Below are 26,270 nucleotides of genomic sequence, written 5' to 3' on the forward strand. Positions count from 1 at the left end.
CGACTGACATGACACAATGGTAATGGTGCATTTCAGTAATAGTTTGTGCTTAAATGTTCATTACATCGAGAACAGTGAGAACATCAATTTATATGTGGATTTCACTGAATGTGACAAAAAAGAGTACGTTTTCCAAGTAAGTGAAACAACTTGAGTTTTTTTCTCCATTTTTATCAGGCTTGCATAATCATATTATAAAAATGATATATCGCAAAAAGTGATTGGTCGTTAAATAAAATCATTGTTTGTAGTTCAAATGCGAAAGATTTATGTCAGGAGTTTGCAGCCCATGTGATATGATAATACGCATCTGAACGACAAGCAATGATTTTGTTTGAGAAATAATTAGTATCAGAATTAGGTTATCGTAGAATAACCCGAGTTTGGACTTCTTATGCGTATGAATATATCACAAAGGCCGTAGGCCTGAGTTATATATTTCTACGTATAAGAACGACAAACGAGGGTTATTCTACGATAAACCTTATTTAGATACTTATTATTTCAATTCTAACTCGGCTTACTTTAAATAACGTTAGACGAGAATCAGAGGCCTGGAGTATTTTTATCAAACATAAATTACAACTGCTTGCTACGCCGCGACATTTAGCCAAACAACGCTGCCCGCGCAGCATAGTTCAAGGTCGGTTTATTGCAGAATAACCCGAGATAGATTGTGCTCTACAAGTATGTAGGTTATTAGTTGGTCGTGTTAGAATCAAGAGCAAATCACTGTTTGAGATATATTATTTCGATTCTAATGTGTTGTTAAGGATAATCATCTACGTCCTTGAATATAATCATCAACTAGTTACATGTATAATGTGATTTATTTATTCAGCGATCGTTTATGACGTTTGACGTCATAATTGTGACATACGGACTAAATGTGTTGCTTAATAAAACACAGTTTCAGTCTTGTTTGTTTAATAGGGAAACAAAACGGCTGTTGTTAGAGTTTATTACAAACTATGCCTAGCTTTTCTCTCAAGGTTAGCAAGTATAGAGACTATCTGCCAGTGATGTTAAAGGTACTGACAATCTAAAATCTCATAGAATATAGGCTGGTCATTTTAACTTTTGGGTTGAACTTATTCCAACATAAACTTTTTGGTGCAGAATAAGTAGTATGTATGTAAGGAAATGAAACACAGGAAAGATGTCCTCAAAAATATCATGGATTGCGTCTGGAAGTCTGGAAAAACGTCTAATACGCATTGTGGCCGTTACTGTGGACCATATGCTGTATAATTCTACTACTGGTGTACTATAGCATAAATGTTGTTTGCTTTAAATACCATTTAATATTTCTAGCAAGTACTGGTTATAGGTGTCAAAATTCAGAACATAGAATTTCTAAACCAAATTTATCTACACATATTTCTAAAACAAACTCGTCGGCATTGGAGTTAAAAGGTGTTGGACACCAAACATGTGTAACGAGAAAAACAAGAGGGTCGTTGACCCTAGAGCGCTCACCTTATAAAAGGCTTCAAGTGTGTTTGTATAACGTAATGATACAGGCACATACAGGCCAGTTTTCCTAAATGCATATGGAATACCTTGCGGACCAGATTTTGAAGTAATTTGACAGAAACCTCTAGGTTTTTGAATTATGAAACTCAGGAAGGCAACTTAGGAGCTTCACTTGTTACTTACGAGTTACAGACAAATGTGAGCCCAGGTTGATTTGTATAGGAGGGTCACCGCAAAAATTATTCATAATCAAAATTTTGTGAAATTTCATTTCTATGTTCAAAAATGCGTATTCGAAAATGTATATACATACAGTGACTGCACACGTCCAGGTATTATATGGGCAACCTGTACGGAACGATGAGCTATCTGTATGATTATGTAGTTGGTGGTAAGCCGTTTCCTTTGAATGTCAATTTTCTCAGTAAAAATAACTGATACTAGTATATGGCGTGTGATATGTTACGCATACCATAACTACTAATTGTCAGCTTAAAAAGTAGATACATTGTATCAGTTAATTTTTTTAAAATCCGGTGTTATACAATATGCGTGTATGTATTTGACAGCTACTTCACAGACTGATAAGTTATTTATCAATGGCTCGATATGAAGGAATATTTGCACAGGGAGCTGGTCAGACTCGATTACTTTTCTTTCCCACATTTATGACTAAAATATTTGAATTTGCCGCGAACAAGTTTTTTTTATCATACGAGTAAAACAACAACAGAACATGCCAAAGATCTAGCTACTATGTGCATGTGATACCTTTGTTATGCATTAACGTTTCACGGCCGATTAAAATCAAATTTAAATAAGGTGCGAGCACTTTAGGTCCATGAAAAGGGAACATGTAAAAACTCCCAGTCAGTATTAATTTTGATTTTCTTCATATTGCTTTTTATTTTATGAAATTTGTTTAAATACTGTATTTTATCAGTAAAATATAATGCATAACAGTTGCATTCTGAATGATAGTTTTTTGTTTAATTCTTTGCTTGTTTTAATGAATTAGCATAATGTAAATAGACAATTTGAGAAAATTTGTATTCTTTTCGTGAAAGTTGAATATATCTCACTTCCAAGTGTGACACTTTTCATTTTTTCCGCACATGCTACGAATTTGTGAAAAGATAGAAATTTACCAGACTGTGACTTTGGTAATTGTTCTTGTTCATATCTATTAGAATAGTTACTTTACAAAAACTGTTTTAATGTACAAATGCTTTTATGACCAAACTCCAATGTACCTCAGAAATGCCTAATTTCACTCGTGCGTAAGGTGCCTTATTTCCATATCGTGTGCGTCATTTGACTCGAGCACAAGCGTATCATTGCTCATTTGAGTCAGATACATGCGAATTGTACTTTACTTGCTGTGATATGTCCTACCTTTATTTGACCATAGTACGTGCGTATCCTACTTGATTCTGATACGTGCGTATCGTATGTTGTTTTGCTCATTGTATATCTGACGTAAATGAACTTCCTTCATTAGATACGTAACCTATCTTATTTAGCCCTGACACATGTGTATCGTGTATTTTTTGACTCTGGTTAGTGCGTTAGATGCCTATTTTAGTATAGCTTATTCGACTATGGTAATGCATGGCATTCTTTATTTGATGCTTTTAAGCTGATACGAGTGCATTATACAATATTTGACTCTGGTATGGGTGCACCATTATGTTATTAGACTCATGCACTTTCATTAATCATGTTCATGCGTATCGTCCCTTGTAGGGCTGTGCATGTTTTTTTGTATGTGACATGCATAGCATGCTTAGTTGCGTTCCATGCTTCCAAAGGATCTTCCAATACTAGTAGGTTGTATTATACAATGACTCTGGTACGTGCAAATGCTACTTTGTTTGCGTACTTTTTTCTCTTTTCATTCTGGAATAGCATTCATTATGACACCAGTTTTTACGTACTGTGCCCTATAAAACTATAAAACTGTCATTTATATTTTGACAGGGAGACCTAGAGCGTAAAAGTAGTGGAATATGGCTTTTTCGATCGATCGGGATAAGCATAAGCCTTTAGACCCACTGGTCTTTATGCGGTACATATTTAAAATGTTACACGATCTTTAAGTTGTCCTTATGAATAAAATTAGAAATGATGAAGAAATGAATCAGGAGCACATAACTCTAGACCACCCGTCCGATTTGGTTGATTTAGATCTTACTGGTAAAAACAATCTCTCTAAAAATTATTAGCATTGGCCGGCAAAGACGTTATTATGCTAGAATGTGGTTAATAGTAAAATTTGGCACGTGTGGTAAATAAAGGGCAAATTACTGAAGACTTCCTAACCCATCGAACTTGCACAATAAGTTATAGGTAAACACAAATGTGATTATGAATGGCTGAGGGTGTAAACATTTTGAAATATGATTTTTTTTTACGTTAAATGCTATATATTTGTGAACGTCATGATAGATGTTGCCCATGAGAGAACATACTTCAGAAGTTAATGTTCTTGTTTTAGATATGATTAGGATCAAGTGAGGAAAGGTAGGGGTCATGACTGTTCTTAGTGGAGTAAAGTTGGTGCATGTAAATGTATGGTTACATATGGCTTCTCTGTTATAAGTCAAGGGTCATTATTACTGCTTTAAAACGTCCATGTGACGCCATACAAAAGCAAAACAAAATATGTATTTTTATTTTCAGTCGCGGAAGTGACATGGTTTGACATCAGGATGATCGGGAAGAATCCTGCCTTAGTAACAGCATGACGTTCTTTCTGAAAATATTCATCTTATGCACACTTGCCAAAATAAAAGGTAATGTACAACATTTATCAGCGTTATCATTTAAGCCTCTCTGAAAACGAGAAGTTAATATTCAATATAGTAATATCACAATACGGAGACGAATCAGTTGATGACCTGAACCTGTTATTTTATCTTTAGTTTATACTAATTTATTTTAGGTCGATTGTGAAACAACAAGTACTACAACTTATATTAATCACTCTCGACACCTCATTCCTGATGGAATCCATCGCCACGAGGGTATGAGAGAAGAGACCAGTTTCCCATTTGCGTCATGCAAGGGAGCTACTGGTACCATTTTTCACGTCTATGGTATGACGCGGCCGTGGATCGAATTCACTACCTCCCGTACTCGAAGCGGATGCTCTACCAATAGGCTATCGAGGCGGTTGCCTATTTTATCTTTAAGCGGAGCTATTACTTTTTATACAAATAAGACAAAATCATGTACATATACACTAATGATGTTTTAAGCAAATTGAATTGTTGCTATGAATACGTAATACCAATGTTTATCAGTTCATCGCTTATTTGATAATATTTTCTGGGTTATAGGTATCTTTATATCATTTTAATAGTAAAGCGTTTTTATCCTATATCTGCCTCTTTATTTCGCATAAATCTGCCGTGTACATTTAAGCTTTACACGTCGCCCTGTCATTACACGGCAGTTGCTGACGGACTATCTTCAGTTCATTTTTTGAAATGTAAACATTAATGAATAACGTATAATAATTCTTTAATTTTATCTCTCAATTACTACAGTAGTAGTATCAGCTTTCATTTGACTAAGTATTTCCGTATGCTCATGTGAATATTTTGTGAAATGAATAGTTTTTAATCAGCGTGCCTAAACGTCTATATATTATCTAGTGAGTTTAAAACTAAATAATAACGTCAATATTTGCAATAAGTTACTCTATACAATACCTAGTGTCTGTATTATTGATGACGTAGTTTACATGACGTCATCTGTTTACTAACCTGTTCCATGCTAAAATTTATGCGATGCAATTGGGTCAGTTTCGGATACCTGTTGGTATTATAGGCCTAACTATACTAAAGGAACCAGCGTGGGAGCTATCTGGTCTAGTCGCGTAATGGCTGCCAGGTATTTGAACACTAATTTTTCGCTTGGCATGGCAACAGAGGTCTAAATTAAAGCCAGTTTCTGTTTAAATTTCATTGTGGATGTATTTGTGACATTTTGGTAGGAAAAATGTGAGAGCAGGTTGTATTTGGTGAAGTGAATCTCAGTTGTAGTATGAGTAGTACTTCCAGGTCACAGCAGTGTGATTTTGATGTGATTTTACAGAAGGCAAATGTGACCAGAGAGATCTCTCTTAGAAGATACATGACCCCTACTTTTCTCTTCATTTTATATCAGTTTTATCATAACTCTTTAAAATGAGGTAATGATTTGTTCTCTGAAATGGGTCTAGCTATGTTTGGAAGCTTTTTAAAAAATGTCAGTTTTATATAGAATATATAGGGAAAACTATTTAGATGGTTGTGACCTAGATTAAGGCCTAGATAGTAAATACATTACTAAAGTGAATACAGACATTCGGGCTTGCTACCCTCGGGTTATTATACATGTACTTCGTCAGGCAGTTAACCCATAATCTCACAGGGCAATCAAATATTAGTAAATAATTAATACCGTTTGAAATATCATTTAGATAAAATCTAAGACATGAACACATAGATTTTTACTTTTATTGTGCTTACATTGAAAACTTCAAAATGTAAGCTCGGCGATATATGACCATTTTGTGTCGATTCGCCGTAAAACCCAACTCACTCACTTACTCAAAATGTAAGCACTATCGTATAGCAGTGACCTGCCCCTTCTGGGCAGCTTATTAAATAGTCTTTAAGGTAGTTCTGCACGTTTGGATCGAAATTATTTCTACAATGTAGAATTTGATTAAACACTGATTTTTCAAAACTTCAGAATATACCTAAAAAAATAAGCAAATAAAAAAGATAGGGTCGTGTGCTTGATTTTTTGCTAGACTGATTTGAAAAATAGGGACCTCACGCAATATTTCATAATGGAAGTCTATGGGAAAATCATAACTTTCATAACATTTTCGCGAATAGAAATTTTTCTACAATGTAGATTTTGATGAAACTTCTCACAGTTGTAAACAAAGACATGGCCTATAATTTGATGAAATAAAATATATAGGTCCGTGTGCTTATTTTTGAGATATTTGACCATGATTAAAGTAAACCGGACATTTCACGCTAATTTTAAGACGTTATTTTGAATTATTTAACGAGTGATATGTTTTAATATCATATTTTGACTTTACAATATAGCAACAGTGCCATTGTAATAAATTTACTCACAGGTTGCAATTAATTCATAAAATGATTTTCTGTTCCGTATGCCGAATCCAGTCTTTATTCTACGTTTTCCGGAAAAATGGCGTTACGCCATCACTTCCGGTTTATCAAACGTGCAGAACTACCTTAAGGCAAACAGATTCGTAGGACTCTAGCAAGTTATTGCGTAACTAAAATAGCAATTTTTTCTTGTTTACTCTCCTTTCTTCTAGCATAGATGCCATGCAGAACTCTGCATGTACTTTCATTAACGACGTTTCGCATAAAGTTTGATTAACACAAAAATATGAATTTTACACGGAATAAGATTGTTATGAATTGATTGAGATAGATACCAAATAATATCTTTGAACTGTTCTTTGACCTTACGAATTAACTTATAGAAGCTCTTAAAGACATACTGGATGTGTTGAGACGATTCTTAATTTTCTCATTTTAGATTTTGTTGTTGTTGTTTTGTGAACTTTCATGTTTGTAGTCACATGGATACTTTATGTAAGATAAACATTGGTGTTATTGTGTTTTACATGCAAATATGTGATATGACTGGACAGTATCAATAATATGCATTTATATTTCTAACAGGGAATGTATTATGTCTTTCTAAAAGAGAATGACCATTTGCTATTTTAATGCTAGTGTACATGTATATTCGTTTAATACTGCTGTTTGTAAATGGACGAGACATGAATAAACAATGAATTGTATTATTGTGTTAGACACTGTCACGTAAATTGTGTAAAATAAGTCACAAGCAAACTCATCTTAGAAAGTATGAAAAGGCAGGTTTTATATAACAACGTCAGGGCCAGTATAAGGAAACAAAGCCAATGTGGAATGCATGGGTTTTGAATGGTAAATTGAGAGGGTCAATACAGATCTGATATAATAAATATATCATGTAAAATTTTAGGCCCATTGGGGCCGAGTGTTATATTACGCTAGGATCTAGATTTACTACTGCTATTATTATTATTATCATTATTATTATTGTCATTATTATACCAGATTTATATAACGCCCACACAGAGTGAGATAAAGTCACCAAAATTGATAGAGAGAAATCCTTTTTGGATAAGGCTTGTCCCGCTAACTTAGATTCGAACCCCGGGCCTCTGGATTAACAGTCAAGCGGGTTACCACTAGACCAACGGCCTACCACTATACTGTACAACACCTGTCACTTTAATAAATTATTTACTTACGTATACAATAAAATTATCATAAGTCAAGGGATTTTTACTAATCTTAATTTTGTCCTCTTGTAGTCATATTGCCCCCGACTTTGTGGTTTGGGCCATAACGACCACCATAGGACAAATATTATGCCTAAAAACAATGATGTGAATCATTTGTTTATATTTCATCAGAACAGAACAGAACAGAAAGAAACTAAAATTGTATTATGTAAACCATGTGCAAGTTTAACAATGTACCTGTAGTGTACTCGTTAAATACATTTTCTGTTCTGTTCATATTTCATCTCAGCGTACTTCAATACACTAGTTATATGTTTGCTGCCGTGACAAACATGGAAGGTGTTTCAGATCATTCACGGCCTGTAATCATGTCATTTCATGTAATTTCTCCGGTATTAATGAACCATGATTATCATTATGTTTGCGATTGTTTCGCTGCAATACGCATTCTACGTGGAAATTAAAATCTATAGTTCTGACGCCCGGTGGAACATGCGGATTAGCGGGACTGCTGAGAACAAATGAAATAGACGCGATGCATATCTAACGATAATTTAAAAAGCGTTGATGTATTGATTATATAGTAATCTAACGTTAAAGTGACAGCTATTCAGGAAATTGTTATGAAATTATTTATAACAAAACAGTCTAATTTAACGGGAGGCCGACTTCATTTATCATGAAAATGAAACATGTGATAAGGTTGTAATTAACTTTTCTTTGAAAATGAAAACAGTTCGGTTTCGATTTATTTTTCCTAATGATCTGTTATCACAAACAGACTTTAAATCATGTTTAAAATGTTTACGCCATTCATCCTTAGGGGATGATGTCTTATGTCGGTACGTTTTATGTTATCGTGTCAAAGTGTTGTGTTAATTTGTTAAAACAGTGTCTTATTATGTTAACTAGTTAGTCTGGTGAAACGCAAAGCTGTTAATACAAAAAGTACGCACGGTAGACACGATCACACGACACTTAACAAGATACATAGATTATTGTCCCTAGCTTTTTCCGGACAGAATAAAAACGACACAGAAATGGGCAACGTCCTTCCGTCCATCCGTCACACTACGTACCCGGTCCATATCTGCTATCTATTAATATACTTATTATATAGTTTTGAAATAACTTGGAACAAATGTCCCCTTAATGAGTTGACGTGTTGCGCACAATACCCAGACCCCTAGCTTTAAAGTAAAGGTCACACTTTGAGATCAAAGGTTAACAGCGTCTGTTTCATGCATTTTCAGTCGATTCCTACCAACAACAAACCTGTTGAAATGCATAAAATGTATTTTGGAATTTGGGACTCAATGTGACCACACTTTTTCAAGAGAAAAGTCACCGCTTCGAAAATCTCTGCAAGGTAAATGGAAAAACGGCAACACTCACATAGCAACATGATACATCGTTGGAATCGAACGATGTTGGCTGGAACATGGTCGGTAAAATATATTCAAATGTAATGAGAAATTGCAGTAAAATACAAATAACCTTCTTGTACATGGGGGTAGCCATTAAAGTGGACACAATGTGATCATAAACAAAAGTCACGTGATCACCCGCAATGAAAGCTGGTATTAGAGATGTTTTACTTTATAAAAAAACTTAAACTAACGGCGAGGCCGACGCCGACGCTGACGCTGGGGCGAGTGCAAAAGCTCTATTTTTTATTTGAAAAGTCGAGCTAAAATGTAACAGATTCAACTGTTCAATTTTAACTTTACTAAATTCGCTACGTTTGTACACGTTTCAAAATATACGTGGAAGCATAAATATATAAGTGCATGTAATTAATTATAGTTACATGTAACGCAAAAATATGTAGTTGAACATATATATATGGATACGCACGTCTACATATATACGTCTCCTTTCAATGGCGTGTGGATTTTGAAATTCATGCATTTGCAAGTGCAGTTTGAGTACCTATACTATTAATTTAAATTTACAAAATGCATTCCTAATTACAAGCGCATATTTCACGTGTTTTGTACATGAAAGGTGGAACATTTAGGAATAATGAAACCAATAAGACAATGAGGAAACATAGGAATGCTTGTAGTCTTACCTTGAATTGAATTCACCTTTTCCCGGCATTTTTTTCATTCATTAGACGAGCGCTAGTCAACCGGTTTTAGAATAATAATTTCACACAGTACATGTTTTAGTAAACTTGTTTTAAAGGCACTGACCTCCAGATCGTACGACAACAAAAAAGAAAAAATTAGATATCAGAAATCTATTGCTATAGTTCTTAAGGTTTTAAAACTTAGATACCGACATATTATGTAATAGAAACACCTAAGAATTAGTTGATTTTGCGATTTTTTCCATTCAAAATATCGGTATAGTGTAGACTGCCTTTATATTTATTTGACGGCCGTTACGCGCATATTTCTCAGTGGTGTATTGGCCAGGACCGCAGGAAATTTTTTATTGCCGCGGCGGCCCGGGTTTGATTCCCAACTCGAGCATGTTTTTTTCTCTCTCTATCTTGATTTGCATTTTAAGACAGATTAGAAACAAAATCTCGTGTTCTAATGTTCGAAATATGACCAAACTTTAAGCTAAAATGTGGAGGTCAGTGCCTTTAACCCTTAGCCTGCTAAATTTCTAAAATAGACTGGTCCATCATTCAATATGGGCAATACCACTCATCATTTGAAGGGGTGTTTACTGAAAATTTACTGACTGAATAGCGAACAGTGCAGACCATGATCAGACTGCACGGATGTGCAGGCTGATCTTGGTCTGCACTGGTCGCAAAGGCAAAATCAGTTGCCGCCAGCAGGCTAAAGGTTAAATGGCTAAACGCTAAAGTAACAACTCGTGATCTTTTTTGTCCACATTCTGTTTAACGTATAATGAAAATAATTAAGAATGGTAATGTTTAGGAAACGATATGACATATTACGCAAGTCACATTTATTTTACTTCATCGTAGAATAAGTTTTAAAAAAGATTTCTTTTTACGATGCTGGCTTTGTCATTAATACTTTAAACTGCAAGAATGCACTTATTTATGATAAGTCTGTCTATCATTTGCATTAATCTGTGGGCAAAATATGATTGGAAACTATTAGAAGATAAGTTCACCTTGCAAATCAAATGTACATGTGGTTTTGTCTTTTATCATGCTCAACATAAATCATGCAAGTATTTTAAAGAAATTGATGTTCACTATTTTTATAGTTTAACTTTGCAGTGATATGCAAGTGAATAAACCGAACAATTCGACAGAAAAGTAGATAAACCGCGCATGAACAGTTTAAATAGTTCAATTACATGTAAGGCCACATATAACAGTAAAGTAGACATTTGTGTAATACTGCAGTAAATATGACTGTGTGCGACATTAGTGACTTCCCATAATTATAAACGAGAATTACTGTTTGGAATATTATGATGTTGGTTTTCTTAGCGACTTTACACATTTTCTTGTAAATAAGGTTTCAAAATCGGCTTGTGCTTCACAAATATATTGAAATACCGGAGGCAAATATGTCATTAAGATGAATGATGACGATATGTTATTTACGTCGGCATCGGATAATGAAATCGGTACCATTGATTTATTAACATACGATTTTAAGTGGAATCTGACGCTCGTTTAAAATATTTGTGTGAGCATGAAAAAAATCGGCTGATCTTCATTCATTTTTTTTACTCAATTCACGCATGTTTTCGTTTCGGCCTGCCTCGGTTTCATTTAGCTTCATTCTATTTCTTTTTACGGCGTATGAGAAACATCCGTAACTGGTGGCATAACAAACGGTACATGCTTGTAAGAATACACGAGTGTGAATGAAAGGGAAAAATGGAATTATCAATCGGTCTTCACGGGTATTATTGAATTCTACACAAGTGCGTGATATCGTACATAATCGGTGACATAAACGGGAACGAGACAGAAAAATGATATATTTAATGAACAGAAATAAAAATGATAATAGTTTTTACATCAGCTAGTGATGTAAAAATTGCGTTCCGTGTATCGCGGCCAGTAAAGTAGCGACTTCTAGTTAAAAAGAAAGGAAAATATCCGTAAGTTATGAAGAGAGGTGATCAAACACCCACCCATCCATATTTTCAATATTTTTACAATCAACCCACCACCCATAAAGACGAACTTTCTGAAGACCACCACCCATAATTATGATTTTCTGATGGACCCCACCACCCATAATTATGATTTTCCGATGCACCCCACCACCCGTCAATAAAAATTCGATTGCCGTCCGACAACCCATACAGTTAATTCTGGAATCGCCCTAATTTAATTTAAAATGTAAATAGGTATAAAAATATCTTACAATATGTCATAAAATATATACCCCAATAACGAACACCATATAAAAACGCACACAAATTGTTTTTCCGCTGGAAATGACAGACGACTGCTATAGGTAAAGCCAATTAGAAATATATATTAGTTTTACACGCGTAACTGTTGGCAGTCCATGTGACTCAGTGGTAGAGCGCTCGCTTCACGTACTGAAGGTCCTAGGATCGAGAAAATCGGTTAATTTAGCTCTAAGTGAAATATTCAATGATATTGACATTATTGTTATAGTGGACGCAACTTGACCCCGATGTTTGACCTTTGCATTATAATACATAATGAGGCACAACCTATTATTGAAAAGGAGTGTACGTAAAACACGAGCTGCACGAGAAAAAGGAAATATAATTTTGTGTAAATATAAATTAGTGTATTTAATTGGAAAGTTTCAATTGATCAAATGTAAGTATATATACTTTGATACTGCACTGTATACAAACTAATTCCGTATAAATATACAAGGCTACCCTAAGCACCCTTGATTTCTATAATGAAATAACCGATATAAATAATCAGCCTAAGGTCAACCATCGCGGTCAAGTTGCGACTACTATACCATGACAACATCAAATTATTTGACTGTCTGTTATTTTACAAATTATTCTGATAACTATTTCATGACAAGTCATAGTCTGCTTAATTTTGTATATAACATCTACTGTTGTAATATTTAGAACTAAAAGAATGTTTTGTCTCAAATATGCATGGTTACCCTAGCAACATAGCCTAAGATAGAATGGAAATCGAAGCAACTTGCATATCATCATTGTTGTGTTGTAAATGTTTCTAACAGCAGTGTTTGTTGTTTAGTAACACATTATTAAATGCCAATTTTGCAGTAAAACGGATTTTAAGGTAGTTAGCATTGTTGCCATAGCAACCATTATGATGTCCTTCAGCTGGAAATGAGTCAGGTATTTGAAAAGAATATATATTGCTAGATATATAGTGAACTTACCAACTTAGGCATTAAACACATTGTCTTGGCCTGATATATGTCACTGTCAATTTGAAACTAAAATCTTGTATATCTGATATTTTTCGTGCAAATCATGTATAATTACCATGATGAAATACAAAAAATAAGGTTATTTTGTGGCGCCATGTCTTTAAAAGCCATTGATCCGTACTACCTTCAACCTTGAATTTTCACTCAAAAAGCATATGATACCAACTGATTATGAACAGTGTCGCCTGTCAAATAGAGTCTAATTTAATAAAATTTATATGTAAATACTGTGTTTTGCGTGCTGAGTGTAGCACGTGGCTTAAATGTTACCATATTGTAATCATGGTTGCATACATACAAAAGAATTTGAATAGCCGCGGAGCAGGGCTTTAAATGGATATTCATTTGAATTAATTATAGAATTACGTGAGGCCGAAGAATTTCAGACCGATTACGGAAAAGCGATAAACACGAAAGAAGGACAAAATGACCATCCATGTCAGTCTAAGAAAATACAAAAAAAAACAAAACAATCATTCATTTCTCTGCACATGTTTTGACTTCGAGGGAATATTGCACGGCTATCATAATGTGTAGTAGTATATTTTAAAATGTGTAGTCTTTCTTTAAGATTTATGCTTTTATATTGTCTTTATTTGGCACCTTTATAATATTGTCGATGTTTGCAACATACTACTCTGTATACTGTACCTAGTGTCTATACATTGATGACGTAGTTTATATGGCGTAATATGTTTACTAACCGGTTCCATGCTGCAATTCAGTCAGTTTCGGATACCTGTTGGTAAATTAAGACATAGATATTAAATACATTACTAAAGTGAATACAGACCTTCGGGCCTGCTACCCTCGGGTCATTATACATGTACTTCGTCAGACAGGTAACCCATAATCGCGCAGGGTAATCAAGTATTAACAAATAATCATTACAGTTTGAAATATCATTTAAATAAAATCTAATACGGGAATCACAATAACAAACACATATTTTTTCTTTTTACTTTCTTGTGCTTACATTGAAAATTTCAGAATGCGCATACTACACAAAGTAGAGATATCGTTTCTAACTCTATATCTAGCAGTGACCTGTTCCTTCCCGGCAGCGCAACAGAATTAAGTAGTCTTAAAGTCAAACAGAATCGTAGGACTCTAGCAAGTCATTGTGTAACTAAAGTTAGCAATTTTTTCTTGTGTACGCTCCTTTCTACGAGCCTAGATGCCATGCAAAACTCTGCATGTACTTTCAATAACGACGTTTCGCACAAAGTATGATGAACACAAAAATATGTATTTTACACGGAATAAGATTGTTATGAGTTGATTGAGATATCTTTTTCTTTGACCTTCCGAATAAATTTAAGTCCTTAAAGACAGGTTCTTAATTTTCTCATTTTAAATAGTATGTTGTTGTTGTTGTTTGTAGTTACATGGGTACTTTATTAAGATAGGGGATGTATTCTGTCTTTCTAAAAGAAAATGACCATTTGCTGTTTTAATGCTAGTGTACATGTATATTTGTTTAATACTGCTGTTTGAAAATGGACGAGACATAAATAAACAATGAAAAATATTATTAAGCTATAAAATATTAGACACTGTCAGGAAAATTGTGCAAAATGAGCCAAACTAATATAAGAAAGTATAAAAAGGCAGGTTTTATATAACAAAGTCAAAACCAGTGTAAGGAAACAGGGCCAATGTGGGATTCATACGTTTTGAATGGTAAATTGAGAGGGATCTGATATAATAAATATGTCATGTAAAATTTTATTGTACTCTCTAGGTGACTTATAGGTCCATTGGGCCGAGTGTTATATTACGCTAGGATCTAGATTTACCACTGCTACTATTATTATTATTATTATCATTATTATTATTGTCATTATTATACCAGATTTATTAAAGAATAATATAGACCAGGAAGAGGGACAACACGTCAAAGACCAACAAAGTTTTAACGATTTTAATATGTGATCTACTAGTTTCGACTAATCAATAGCCTTCATCAGGATAATAAATAAACAAATTGTAAAGCTAAAGTACATAAATATATACCAGATTTATATAACGCCCACACAGAGTGAGATAAAGTCATCAAAATTGATAGAGAGAAATCCTTTTTGGATAAGGCTTGTCCCGCTAACTTAGATTCGAACCCCGGACCTCTGGATTAACAGTCAAGCGGGTTACCACTAGACCAACGGCCTACCACTATACTGTACAACACCTGTCACTTTAATAAATTATTTACTTACGTATACAATAAAATTATCATAAGTCAAGGGATTTTTACTAATCTTAATTTTGTCCTCTTGTAGTCATATTGCCCCCGGCCACTGGCACCAGATCAGAAAGAAAATGCTTCCGTACGTGTTATACCCTACCCCTAGGTATTCTATAAGAACCATGGTCATGAACGGGAAAGTGCACTAACCCGTTTTAATCGTACATTTCTCAACTTAAAAGCGCAGTTCGGTGAATTGGTACCTAGTATATTAAACAAGCGATAATTTATCTTCCATCGTGCACCAGTCACATTGTCTCAATATTCCATATTGCTGAGATTATCAACATATTTTATGCTTTCGTCAACGTTACAGGAAAAACTTGCTTGAACTTCCCTAATGAACATCCGGTCTAGAGGTCACGGCAGTGCGCACATGTTTGGCGAAACGTAAACAAACAAAAACAAATTTTTCAAAAAATCACAATTTTACTCTAAAACTCGAAATGATGAATGAAATTCATCTTGTATATATATGATCTTTAATTTGAAATCGTACATTGGTCTGCATCTGTTCTGTATATTTCATTCATTTTGCTGCATTTTCACATATTTTAGCGAACACGTGTACAGTAGTAAAATGACGATTGACATACATTTTCACAACAGCCAATCAGAATGGTTTGTAATCTAGAACGGAACTTCACCAGGGAAGTTCAAGCAAGTTTTTTGTGTAATGTTGAAATTACTATAAACTACGCGTTTTTTTTTTCTAAGATAAGATGTATTGAAAAAATGTGACCGGTACACAATGGAAGATAAATTACCACTTGTTTGATATCCATAGTACACATTTACCGCACTGCGTGTTTAAGGTATGAAATGCGCGATTGAAACGGGTTAGTATATTTTCCCGTTCACGACCATGGTTCTTATAGAATACCTAGGGGTAGGGTATAACACGTACGTAGGCATTTTCCTTCTGATCTTGTGCCAGTGCCCCCGGCTTTGTGGTTTGGGCCATAACGATCACCATCGGACAAATATTAGGCCTAAAAACAATGTGAATCATTTGTTCATATTTCATCTCAGCGTATTCAATACACTAGTTTTATGTTTGCTGCCGTGACAAACATAGAAGGTGTTTCAGATCATTCACGGCCTGCAATCATGTCATTTCATGTAATTTCTCCGTTATTAATGAACCATGATTATCATTTTGTTTGCAATTGTTCCGCTGCAATACGCATTCTACGTAGACATTAAAATCTATGTTCTGACGCCCGGTGGAACATGTGGATTAGCGGGACTGCTGAGAACAAATGAAATAGACGTGATGCATATCTAACGATAATTTAAAAAGCGTTGATGTATTGATTATATAGTAATCTAACGTTAAAGTGACAGCTATTCAGGAAATTATTATGAAATTATTTATAACAAAACAGTCTAATTTAACGGGAGGCCGACTTGACTTATGATGAAAATGAAACATGTGATAAGGATGTTATTAACTTTTCTTTGAAAATGAAAACAGTTCGGTTTCGAAAAACGATTTATTTTTCCTAATGACCTGTTTTCACGAACAAACGTTAAATCATACAAAGCAGTTACAAAAGTTTAAAATGTTTACGCCATTCATCCTTATGGGACGCCGCAGCTGTCCTATGTCGGGACATTTTATTCTATCATGTCAGAATGTCAAAACCTTATTAGGTTAACCATTTAGCCTATCGAAACACAAAGCCCTTAATAGAAAAGCACACACGGTAGACACGATCACACGCCACTGTAACAAGATACTTAGATTTTTGTCCCCCGCATTTTCGGAGAAAAAACAACAACATAGAAATGGGCTACGTCCTTCCATCCATCCTTCGCACTTCTGTCCGCGGTCCATAACTGCCATCCATTAATGTATTTTGAAATAAAACGGAACAAATGCCCCTTAAATGTGTCGAAGTGTTGCGCACAAGACACAGACCCCTAGCTCTAAAGTCAAGGTCACACTTTGAGATCAAAGGTTAACAGCGTCTGTTTCATGTTCGGGCCATATCTCTGCCAATTATCATGGGATTTTGAATGAAATTTCTTAGCACAAATATTCTCGATAATGAGAAGACATGTCACGTGCAAGACCGAGACCATTAGCTCAGATTTCAAGGTCGCACTTGGAGGTCACTGGTTAACAGCTTAAGTTTAATGTCCGTTCATTACTCTACTATCCATCATGCAATTTCAAAAATCACCTGACAGGAATATTCTCCATAATAAGACGACGTGTCACATACAAGTCCCAGGCCCCTTTACCAAAGGTCAAGGACACGCTTTGAGGTCAAAGACAATATGTCTATTTTTGTCTTGCCAGTAACTTTACTTTGCGTGGATTGATATTTAAGTAGCTTGGCACACACAGTCACCATGATATCAAATTGATTTGTCATGTAAGACCCAGACCTCTAGTACATGGTCAAGGTAAAGGTTTCACTTTTTTTGTCTGGTATGTAACTTTTTTATGCATGGATGTATATTCAAATACCTTAGCATAACTATTCACCATTTACAAGTCAATGTGCCATGTATATTACCCAGGTCACAAGCACCCAAGTTAATTTTCTGTTGTTTTTTTCTTTGTTGGCACATGAAATAACGTCCTTTCTATGTGATAAGTACAATACATGTGTTTTTTTATCAGTTTTTCCACTTATTTGTAAAATTAAAATATGCTTAAAGTAAAATGATTGTTGTTGATAGATACTAAAAGGCTATTAACAACTGTAGATTTATTAACTGAATTATTATAATTGTAATAAAATACGTTGATATGCTAGAGATGGTACCTAAAAATCCAAATTGCATCTGATATTACTTTCTGTTGAGAACTTAATACCGGGGTACCTCAATAATATAATGGTTTAACTTTCATACTTTATTCTTCATGCTCATTTGTCTTAATATCGCCTTTCTAGCAATCTCTCTATTGCAGACCTTCGTCTTGCTGTCGCATTTCTAACAATCCTTTGTCTTGCTGTCGCATTTCAAACAATCTCTTTAATACTGACATTTGTCTTGCTTTCGCATTTGAACAATCTCTCTAAATGAAACATGTCACATTTTAGAAAATTCTGTCATACAAACATTTGTCTTGCTATCTCATTTTTAGCAAACTTTCTAGTACATTCCTACAATGTATGTATTGCTATCGCATTTTAGCAATCACTCTAGTTCAAACATTTGTCTAACTATCGCATTCCTATAGCCATCATTTTATACACTAGACCTTTGTCTTGCTATTGCATTTCTAGTAATCTCTCTTGTACATACTTTTGCCGCATTTGTAGTATCTCTTTAGAGCTGACATTTGTCTTGCTATCGCATTTCTAGCAATCTGTTTGACCTGATCTTTGTCTTTCTATCGCATTTCTAGCAATCTCTGTAGTATAGACCTTTGTCTTGTTGTAGCATTTCTAGCTATCTCCCTAGTACAGCCGTTTGTCGTACTATCACATTTATAACCATCTCTCTTGTACAAGCATTTGTCTTGCTATCGCATTTCTCGCAATCTCTCGCATATATACCTTTGTCTTGCTGTCGCTTTTCCAACGATCTCTCTAATACAGACCTTTGTCTTGCTGTCGCATTTTTAACAATCTCTTTCATGTATACTTCTGTCTTGCGATCGCATTTCTAGTGATCTCTCCAGTTGCCATCGCATTACTAGCGATCTGTCCAGTACAGCAGGTCTTTGTCTTGCTATCTCATTTCTAGTGATCTCTGCAGTACAGACATTCGTCTTGCTATTGCAGTTCTAGCAATGTATTTAATACAGATATATTGCCGTAGTCAAATAAATGTACATAAGGCGTAGATCATTATGTTTTACTGGCAATGTGAAATACTGTCCTTTCTATATGACCTGACGATTGCATCGTTTCATTTGTCGACCAAATATTATAAAGATTTTTATTGGTTGACCAGTTCAACGTTTGTTTGAAACCATTCTCACATTTTTCCATCATTGAGAGCACTGTACCGCAAATACATTTGAAACTTGTTTCCTTTGATTTTTTTTAAGAAATTCAAATGATAACAGTAAGCAACAAACAGGTGACGGTAACATTCCACGATTATGACCGATCTTGGAACGAGGCAGAAAAAATCTGCGAGAACGCAGGAGGCAAACTATATGTAGAGGATTCCATAGAAAGAACTACTGTCCTCGAAAAGTATAAGACTGACTGGAATAAGTAAGTTGGTATTCACCTCATTTCATGTTTTTCATATCTGCACACATCCTGAGTTTTTATCTTTTGTTTATAGTCTTGAAAACACGTAGGTAAATACGCAACGATAACCGTGTTACTGTCGTCTTTTCGTTCGTTCTTTATGTAAATCAATATACATTTACTAATTTGATTTCATTTTTTCTTCATGTCTTTTCGTAGACAGTACTCTAAAACGGTAGTGTAGCATATTGAAGTGAGGATAATGTGTAAAAATCAAATATTCTAAAAATCAGTTGTAGAAATTATTTGAAAAAAAAAATCCAGGAATTTCTGAAAAGTTAGATGTTCCTGACCGTCTCAGATCATGTTTAAAACAATTTCCGTTCTGCGGACCTTGTCTATTGACGTTTGTTCTCCGTGGCATTTCCTCCAAAGCGACACGTCCTCAATAGGAATACAGAAACATGGCTTTGAAAAATACATTAACTGCTGTTAAAAACGGAGTTAAACCAACAAAACACATAAACCGCTTCAAAGAATTCCTTACATGAAAATATAATACAGCTAAGTCCCTATCGTTCAGCACTTTTGGCATAGCATATTGTATAAATTATGTGAAATGGATTTTCATTTTGTAATTGCAATTAATTTAAAGTGGCACGGTATTTATATTAAATACTTTTGATTAACCATTTATGTAACTAGTACACACTTTCACGAAGCAGTGCATTTCACGTAAAGACCTTTCCAGTATAAAGTTATACCAAAGGACAATAATATGGTGTTCGTTCTTGTTCATGGCGCGCTTTCGTTCTGTCGTGTACAAAATGTATCGTGGGCACAGCAACGACGTGTTTGACTACTTTACGCCAATTAAAAGATAAACACGCGTCATTTCATTTTCGGGTATAATTCTTTTGAAATAGATTCCATAATTCCCGTTTGAATGTTTTTTACCCTCACTGTTTATATATATATATATATGTGAAAGATGCTAAGCCACTAATTCGCCGGACATTTTGACTTTAATATGTTGGATATGTACGTCTTCATTTTAGAAACGAAGATCCATGGATAGGTCTTCACTATCCAGCCATTGGTACAAGCGATATCTTCGCCTGGACTAATTGTTTCTGGCTAGAATACAGCAATTATAAAGATGACGCGGAACCCAAAGATACAAGCAAAAAGAAATGTATTCAGTCGGATAAAGATGGTTTAGGCTGGAAAACACATCAGTGTGACCATAACCACAGATTTGTGTGTGAGAAACTAGGAGGTAAACAGTGTATACACATAGGGACTATTGTACTATAGTGTTCATCTAGTCGAGTATTTTTGTGTTTTTCATATCGCATTAAGCAAAAGCTTCAGACTGAAGAGTAAGTTAATGTCTTTTTACCAATTGAACAGAGAGCAGCACTGGTTAAGTTTAGATGTGGTGTAGCCCGGATTCGATTAGAAACAGGAAGATTTGAAAATATTCCTGAACAGGGAAGATTGTGTGATATCTGTCATAATTAAGTTGAAAATGAAATGCATGTTAATACTAGAATAATTGTAATGAATTCACATGGCCGGGGATACATGCATTTAAACAGAACGTTATGAATGTAGGGATAACGCATGTTTTTTAGTGTTATAACATCTGCAGAATCCCGAAGGATTGGTTGGTGCCCGAGCCCGTTAGGGCGATGGTACCAACGATTCCCGAGGGATTCTGAAGATGTTATAACACGAAAAGAACATGCGCTAACGCTATTCTAGCATAAAACGCGTAAAAAACTGATAAATGAATACAATGTACTCAACGTCATTAAATTTCCACGAAATGCGCGGGAATGTCTGAGTTGTTTTTTTACGTTGACGTCATTTCGTTTTGAATTATCCGTTTTGGGGCCGAATGGCGTTTACGCTTTGCCACGAAACGCACATATATAAAAAGGTGTTATAACAGCACGCGAGTGCGAGAATTTCCTTGTTAACACACGTTTTATCTCCTGTTAAAACACCCCCGAAAAGTGTCAATAACAGCAGTTGTATGCTAGAATGGAATTTTAGCGTTTGTTGTAACGTTAGAATAAAACGTTTGCTATTACAACCGCCACAGTAATTTTACGATTTTGCTGTTAAGCAATACTTTGAGTACGAAAATATTTCCGCCTCCACACGATGAAACACACCCATGTATTATTTCCTGTATATAAACATAACATTTGTCACCTAGATTATTATCTTAACGCTACATGTTTACAGTAAGTTTCTGTTAACGCGAATAATAATATAAGCCATTGCTGTTTTCATGATAAGATTCTTGCCAAACTTGATGGTATTCAATTCCTAAAGAATAGTATGAAAATTGATGTTAGTAGGTTGATTTATCAAGGCATTTTTTGTGTTTTTTTCAGATGACTGTTTGTTTAACAGAAGAACTGGAATTCCTACTAAAACCGTAGATTTTACATTGGTTACCATGACAACACTTGATAAAAATGCATGCGAATCAAAATGTCTGGTCAAAATAGAAAACAATCGCAATTGCTGGGGTCTAAATTTCTACTCCGCACTCGGGTCAAACAACTGTGCTTTATATTTTGCCGACGATCCGTTCTATTTTACTGATTCGGCAACGTATGACGCAAGTACCACTGACATGTCCATAAAAACATGCTATTCAAGTAAGGAAATGTATTTGTTTGTGTATATGAGACTTACAATATCTTAAATTCAATCATCTACATGCAGTGTAATTTAAGAAATGATTTATAGCAAAACATCGTTTTCACATTATTTATACACGATGGGCGGTCATTTGTCGGGCGTAATAATTTCACGAGTGCGCAGCCCGAGTTAAATTATTTAGAACGACGTATAACCACCCGAGTATATAAATAGTGTTCAAACACGGTTTTGCTATAAATTATTTCGATTCTAATATTTCAAATGTAAAATTTAGATCAAATATGATAGAACTGTTTCTTCGCGCATGCATCGCGCCGAAAAGCAGGTCGTCACGCTCCATTGTTTATACGCGCCAGGACCGGATATGGTAATCAATATGAGTTCATGTTCGAATTATGCTGCAAAGCGAATAACCAACTCAGTATGTGTGTAAACTAATCAAGACAGTTGTGTAATGTGACATTTCACTTTTAAACATGCTGTTAAGTACAATATTTGATCAAATTTGAAAGCGCTATTTCTATATGCATACATGGCGCTAAATATCGTGATGATTTAAGCATTGCTAGTCATATTAGAATGCAATTTATAGTATATCACCTAAAACTGCAAAATAAATTGAAACTTGTCACTTTATTTGCAATGTAGGCATGCGAAATTTTGAAGGTGTATCCCATAAATGTGTGAATATATCTTTATTATTACATACACGTTTCTATTCCCCGTTAAGTTACACTGGCACCGGAAACGTCAATATTTTTCCATATACTGACGCCTGAATTTCATATCGGGTGCGTAACGTAATTCAGTGTCTGTTCTTGCACTATTTTTCTCTATTTAGTTCAGCATTGTCAATCCTATTCAGGCTATTGAACAAATTTAAGATATTTACATTATATTTATACGTGTAGATGTGTATGTAATAAAAAGGTTATTATCTTTGCATCGGGAAATATGCACTCGTTCTTCAGCGGAGGAATATTGCGCTCCTAAAGTCGCGCAATATTTCCGCTGAGAACTCGTGCATATTTCCAGATACAAAGCTAATAACCTATAACTATGCATATTCCAGTTGTTTACTTTATATGTTGATTGATGTTTTAAAAGTACCCGTAAATCTCTCAAATCTCTCAAATGTTTGAAAAAATTAGTTTACATGAGCTCTAAATATATAATGCAAAAGGAAAACTGACATCAGTTGATATAAACCCTGACGACATATCGGGGGTATATCATTAATGAAGTAGAACACTGGTACAAGGCCAGAAAGAAAATGCCATTGTTTAAGAAATATTCGTAATATATCTCATTCAGTGATTTGTCGTTGAATAAAATAATTGGTTAGAGTTCAGATGAGAAGGAATTCTATCACGAGAGTGCAGCAGCTGAACGACAAACAATGATTTTGTTTAAAAGCAAAACACTGTTTGAGATATATTATTTCGATTCTAACACGTTATCAAGGATTATTATCAGCATTCTTTGGAGATAATCACCAAATATTTGCCTGCTTTCTGTGTGGGGTTTTTCCTTTGCAGCTCGCCGCTATGGCGTTTGATACTATGACGTAATAAATGTGACGTATAAATTGCACTTGTGTTGCATATTATCACACAGTTTCAATCTTCTTTGTTTAAGAAATATTTTAGCTCATTTAGTGATTTGTCGTTGAATAAAATCATTGCGAAAGAATTATAACACGAGGGCGCAGCACGAGTGATATAATCTACGCATGTGAACGGAAAACATTGATTTTATTCAAGAACAAACCACTTTTCAATTCTAGCACGTTAGCAAGGATTATTGCCTTCATTTTTGAAGATTGACCCACTATTTGCCTGTTCTGTGCTGTTGTTTTTTTCTACAGCGCGTCGCTATAGGACGTTTGGCGCTATGACGTTATAACTGTGACGCACAGACTGTGTATGTGTTGCATATCAACACACAATTTCAGTCTTCTTTGTTTTAAAGGGAACTATATCGGGCTGTGTTAGAATCATGCTCCCCTACCCCTAGGTGTATTATGAGAACTATGGTCGTGAACGAGAAAATGTACCAGCCCATTCCTATCACGTATTACTCACCTAAAACGCACAGTTCAGTAAACAAGTTCTGTGCATACGGAATAGGCTAACTGGAAATTTATCTGGCATCATTATCTCAATGAGGCACATTGTATGTAGCGGAGCGGCATTTTTCTATTCGGTAGTTATTCATCTTAGTATAAAAACGATATAATTGTTAGATTCAAACTTCCTTCGGGTTTTTTTCTTGGAGACATGTTGAATGATGTGTAGTCTGATATATGTTTGGTTCTTACAAAATTATGGAGATATTTATAAAAAAAAACTGACACAGAATTGGTATTTGTTTTTAAAACTAGTTTAAATCTAGTAAACGTAAAGCATTTATATCAGAATGTGTAGCTCATTATTTTTTTTGTTTGTTTTTTCCAAACAGAGGCATTAGACACAGCAGACGATACATCGGTCGGTGAAGACAATAGTGCTACACCAACTGAGATTTGTTCTCCTTACACTGATCAAACAACAACTACTACCGTACCAACAACAACATCGACAACAACAACAACTGAAGCACCCACAACTACAACCGCCGCCCATACAACTACAACCGAGGCACCAACAACTACAACCGCGGCCCCTACAACCACAACCGCCGCACCAACAACTACAACCGCGGCCCCTACAACTAAAACCGCCGCACCAACAACTACAACCGCGGCCCCTACAACTACAACCGCGGCACCAACAACTGCAGCCCCTACAACTACAACCGCAGCCCCTACAACTACTACCGCCGCACCAACAACTACAACCGCAGCACCAACAACTACAACCGCAGCATCAACAACTACAACCGCCTCACCAACAACCGCGGCCCCTACAATTACAACCGCGGCCCCTACAATTACAACCGCCGCACCAACAACTACAACCGCAGCACCAACAACTACAACCGCGGCACCCACAACTACAACCGCTGCATCCGCCACTACAACTGCCGCCACTACAACTACAACCGCCGCACCAATAACTTCAAGCACAGCAACAGATGCTATAACGTCTACATCTGCAGCTTGTACATGCGGATGCTCAGATTTGTCTGAATTTATAGGAGGGTACAAGTCTGATCCGGCATGGTTAAATATGACTACAGAAGAAAAGGTTGCATATCTTGTTGTTAAACTACAAGTAGACAAAACTAAACTTTCTGCAACTATCAGAAAGAAAACAAGTGCTCAAGATAACAGAGTGGTTGCTAAATCCGTAGGTTATGTTGCCATCGCTTTTATTTGTATAGTGTTCGGACTAATGATTGTTTCGGATGGAATCAGGTTTTTTAAATATATCACACAGGAAAAAGTCTTTTCATCAAACTCCGTCGACCATTTAGAGGAAGAAGATTCGGCACTATAATAAAGATTCTATATTATCATTTTGAATGTGATAGGATATAAAACTTTTTGAAAAAAGGTTGTTTGATAATAGGGAAACTTGTTATCGTAATGCCTGCAACAGAACCTGTTGTATTTCAATAAAACAAACATATTTGTCAAGTCAACATAGCCGTTCATATAAACAAGTTATGATTCAGAAATTCCAAGTTTCACGCAACTTCATACTATCTATAACAGGATTCAGCTCCCAAACTTCAACATATGATAACAGGAATCAGCGTCTAACTCCAGCATATGAAACAGATAGCAGCTCACATAGTATCGATTACAGGATATTCGTCAAATTTTCCTTATAATTACAGATATAGTGCAAATTCTACTTTGATACTAGAATCATCTGTCTCTACAAGATTTGATAAATTAATTCCAAATTTTATTCGGATAAGTTCACATTTGTTTGTACTTCTGTACTGAGATAAGATTATAAATAGTAATACAGAAATCATTTCGATGTAAGGTTACAGATATCAGTACATCTAAGTATATACAAATTCAGCATTCACAACTTTATAGATTACGGGTA

General features: G+C 35.1%; 1 protein-coding gene across 1 annotated transcript; it reads left to right on the forward strand.

The window, feature by feature from the left end:
- LOC128559423 (mucin-5AC-like) lies at positions 1-25,844 on the forward strand. Its single transcript, XM_053550948.1, has 6 exons — positions 1-136; positions 4,159-4,271; positions 19,434-19,605; positions 20,643-20,863; positions 21,993-22,262; positions 24,727-25,844. Exons 2-6 carry the CDS (start codon positions 4,220-4,222, stop codon positions 25,704-25,706), a joined length of 1,695 nt encoding a protein of 564 aa, XP_053406923.1. The 5' UTR covers positions 1-136; positions 4,159-4,219; the 3' UTR covers positions 25,707-25,844.
- The last annotated feature ends 426 nt before the right edge of the window (positions 25,845-26,270 follow it).

This window comes from Mercenaria mercenaria, chromosome 9 (assembly GCF_021730395.1).
Source record: "Mercenaria mercenaria strain notata chromosome 9, MADL_Memer_1, whole genome shotgun sequence".
NCBI classification, from domain to species: domain Eukaryota; kingdom Metazoa; phylum Mollusca; class Bivalvia; order Venerida; family Veneridae; genus Mercenaria; species Mercenaria mercenaria.

Bases quoted from the DNA above. Each gene is read 5' to 3' on its own strand.
- LOC128559423 (XM_053550948.1), top strand. From the start codon at position 4,220: ATGACGTTCTTTCTGAAAATATTCATCTTATGCACACTTGCCAAAATA. The intron at 4,272-19,433 runs GTAATGTACAAC...ATTTTTTTTAAG, and splicing joins CACACTTGCCAAAATAAAAG to AAATTCAAATGATAACAGTA. The intron at 20,864-21,992 runs GTAAACAGTGTA...TGTTTTTTTCAG, and splicing joins TGTGTGTGAGAAACTAGGAG to ATGACTGTTTGTTTAACAGA.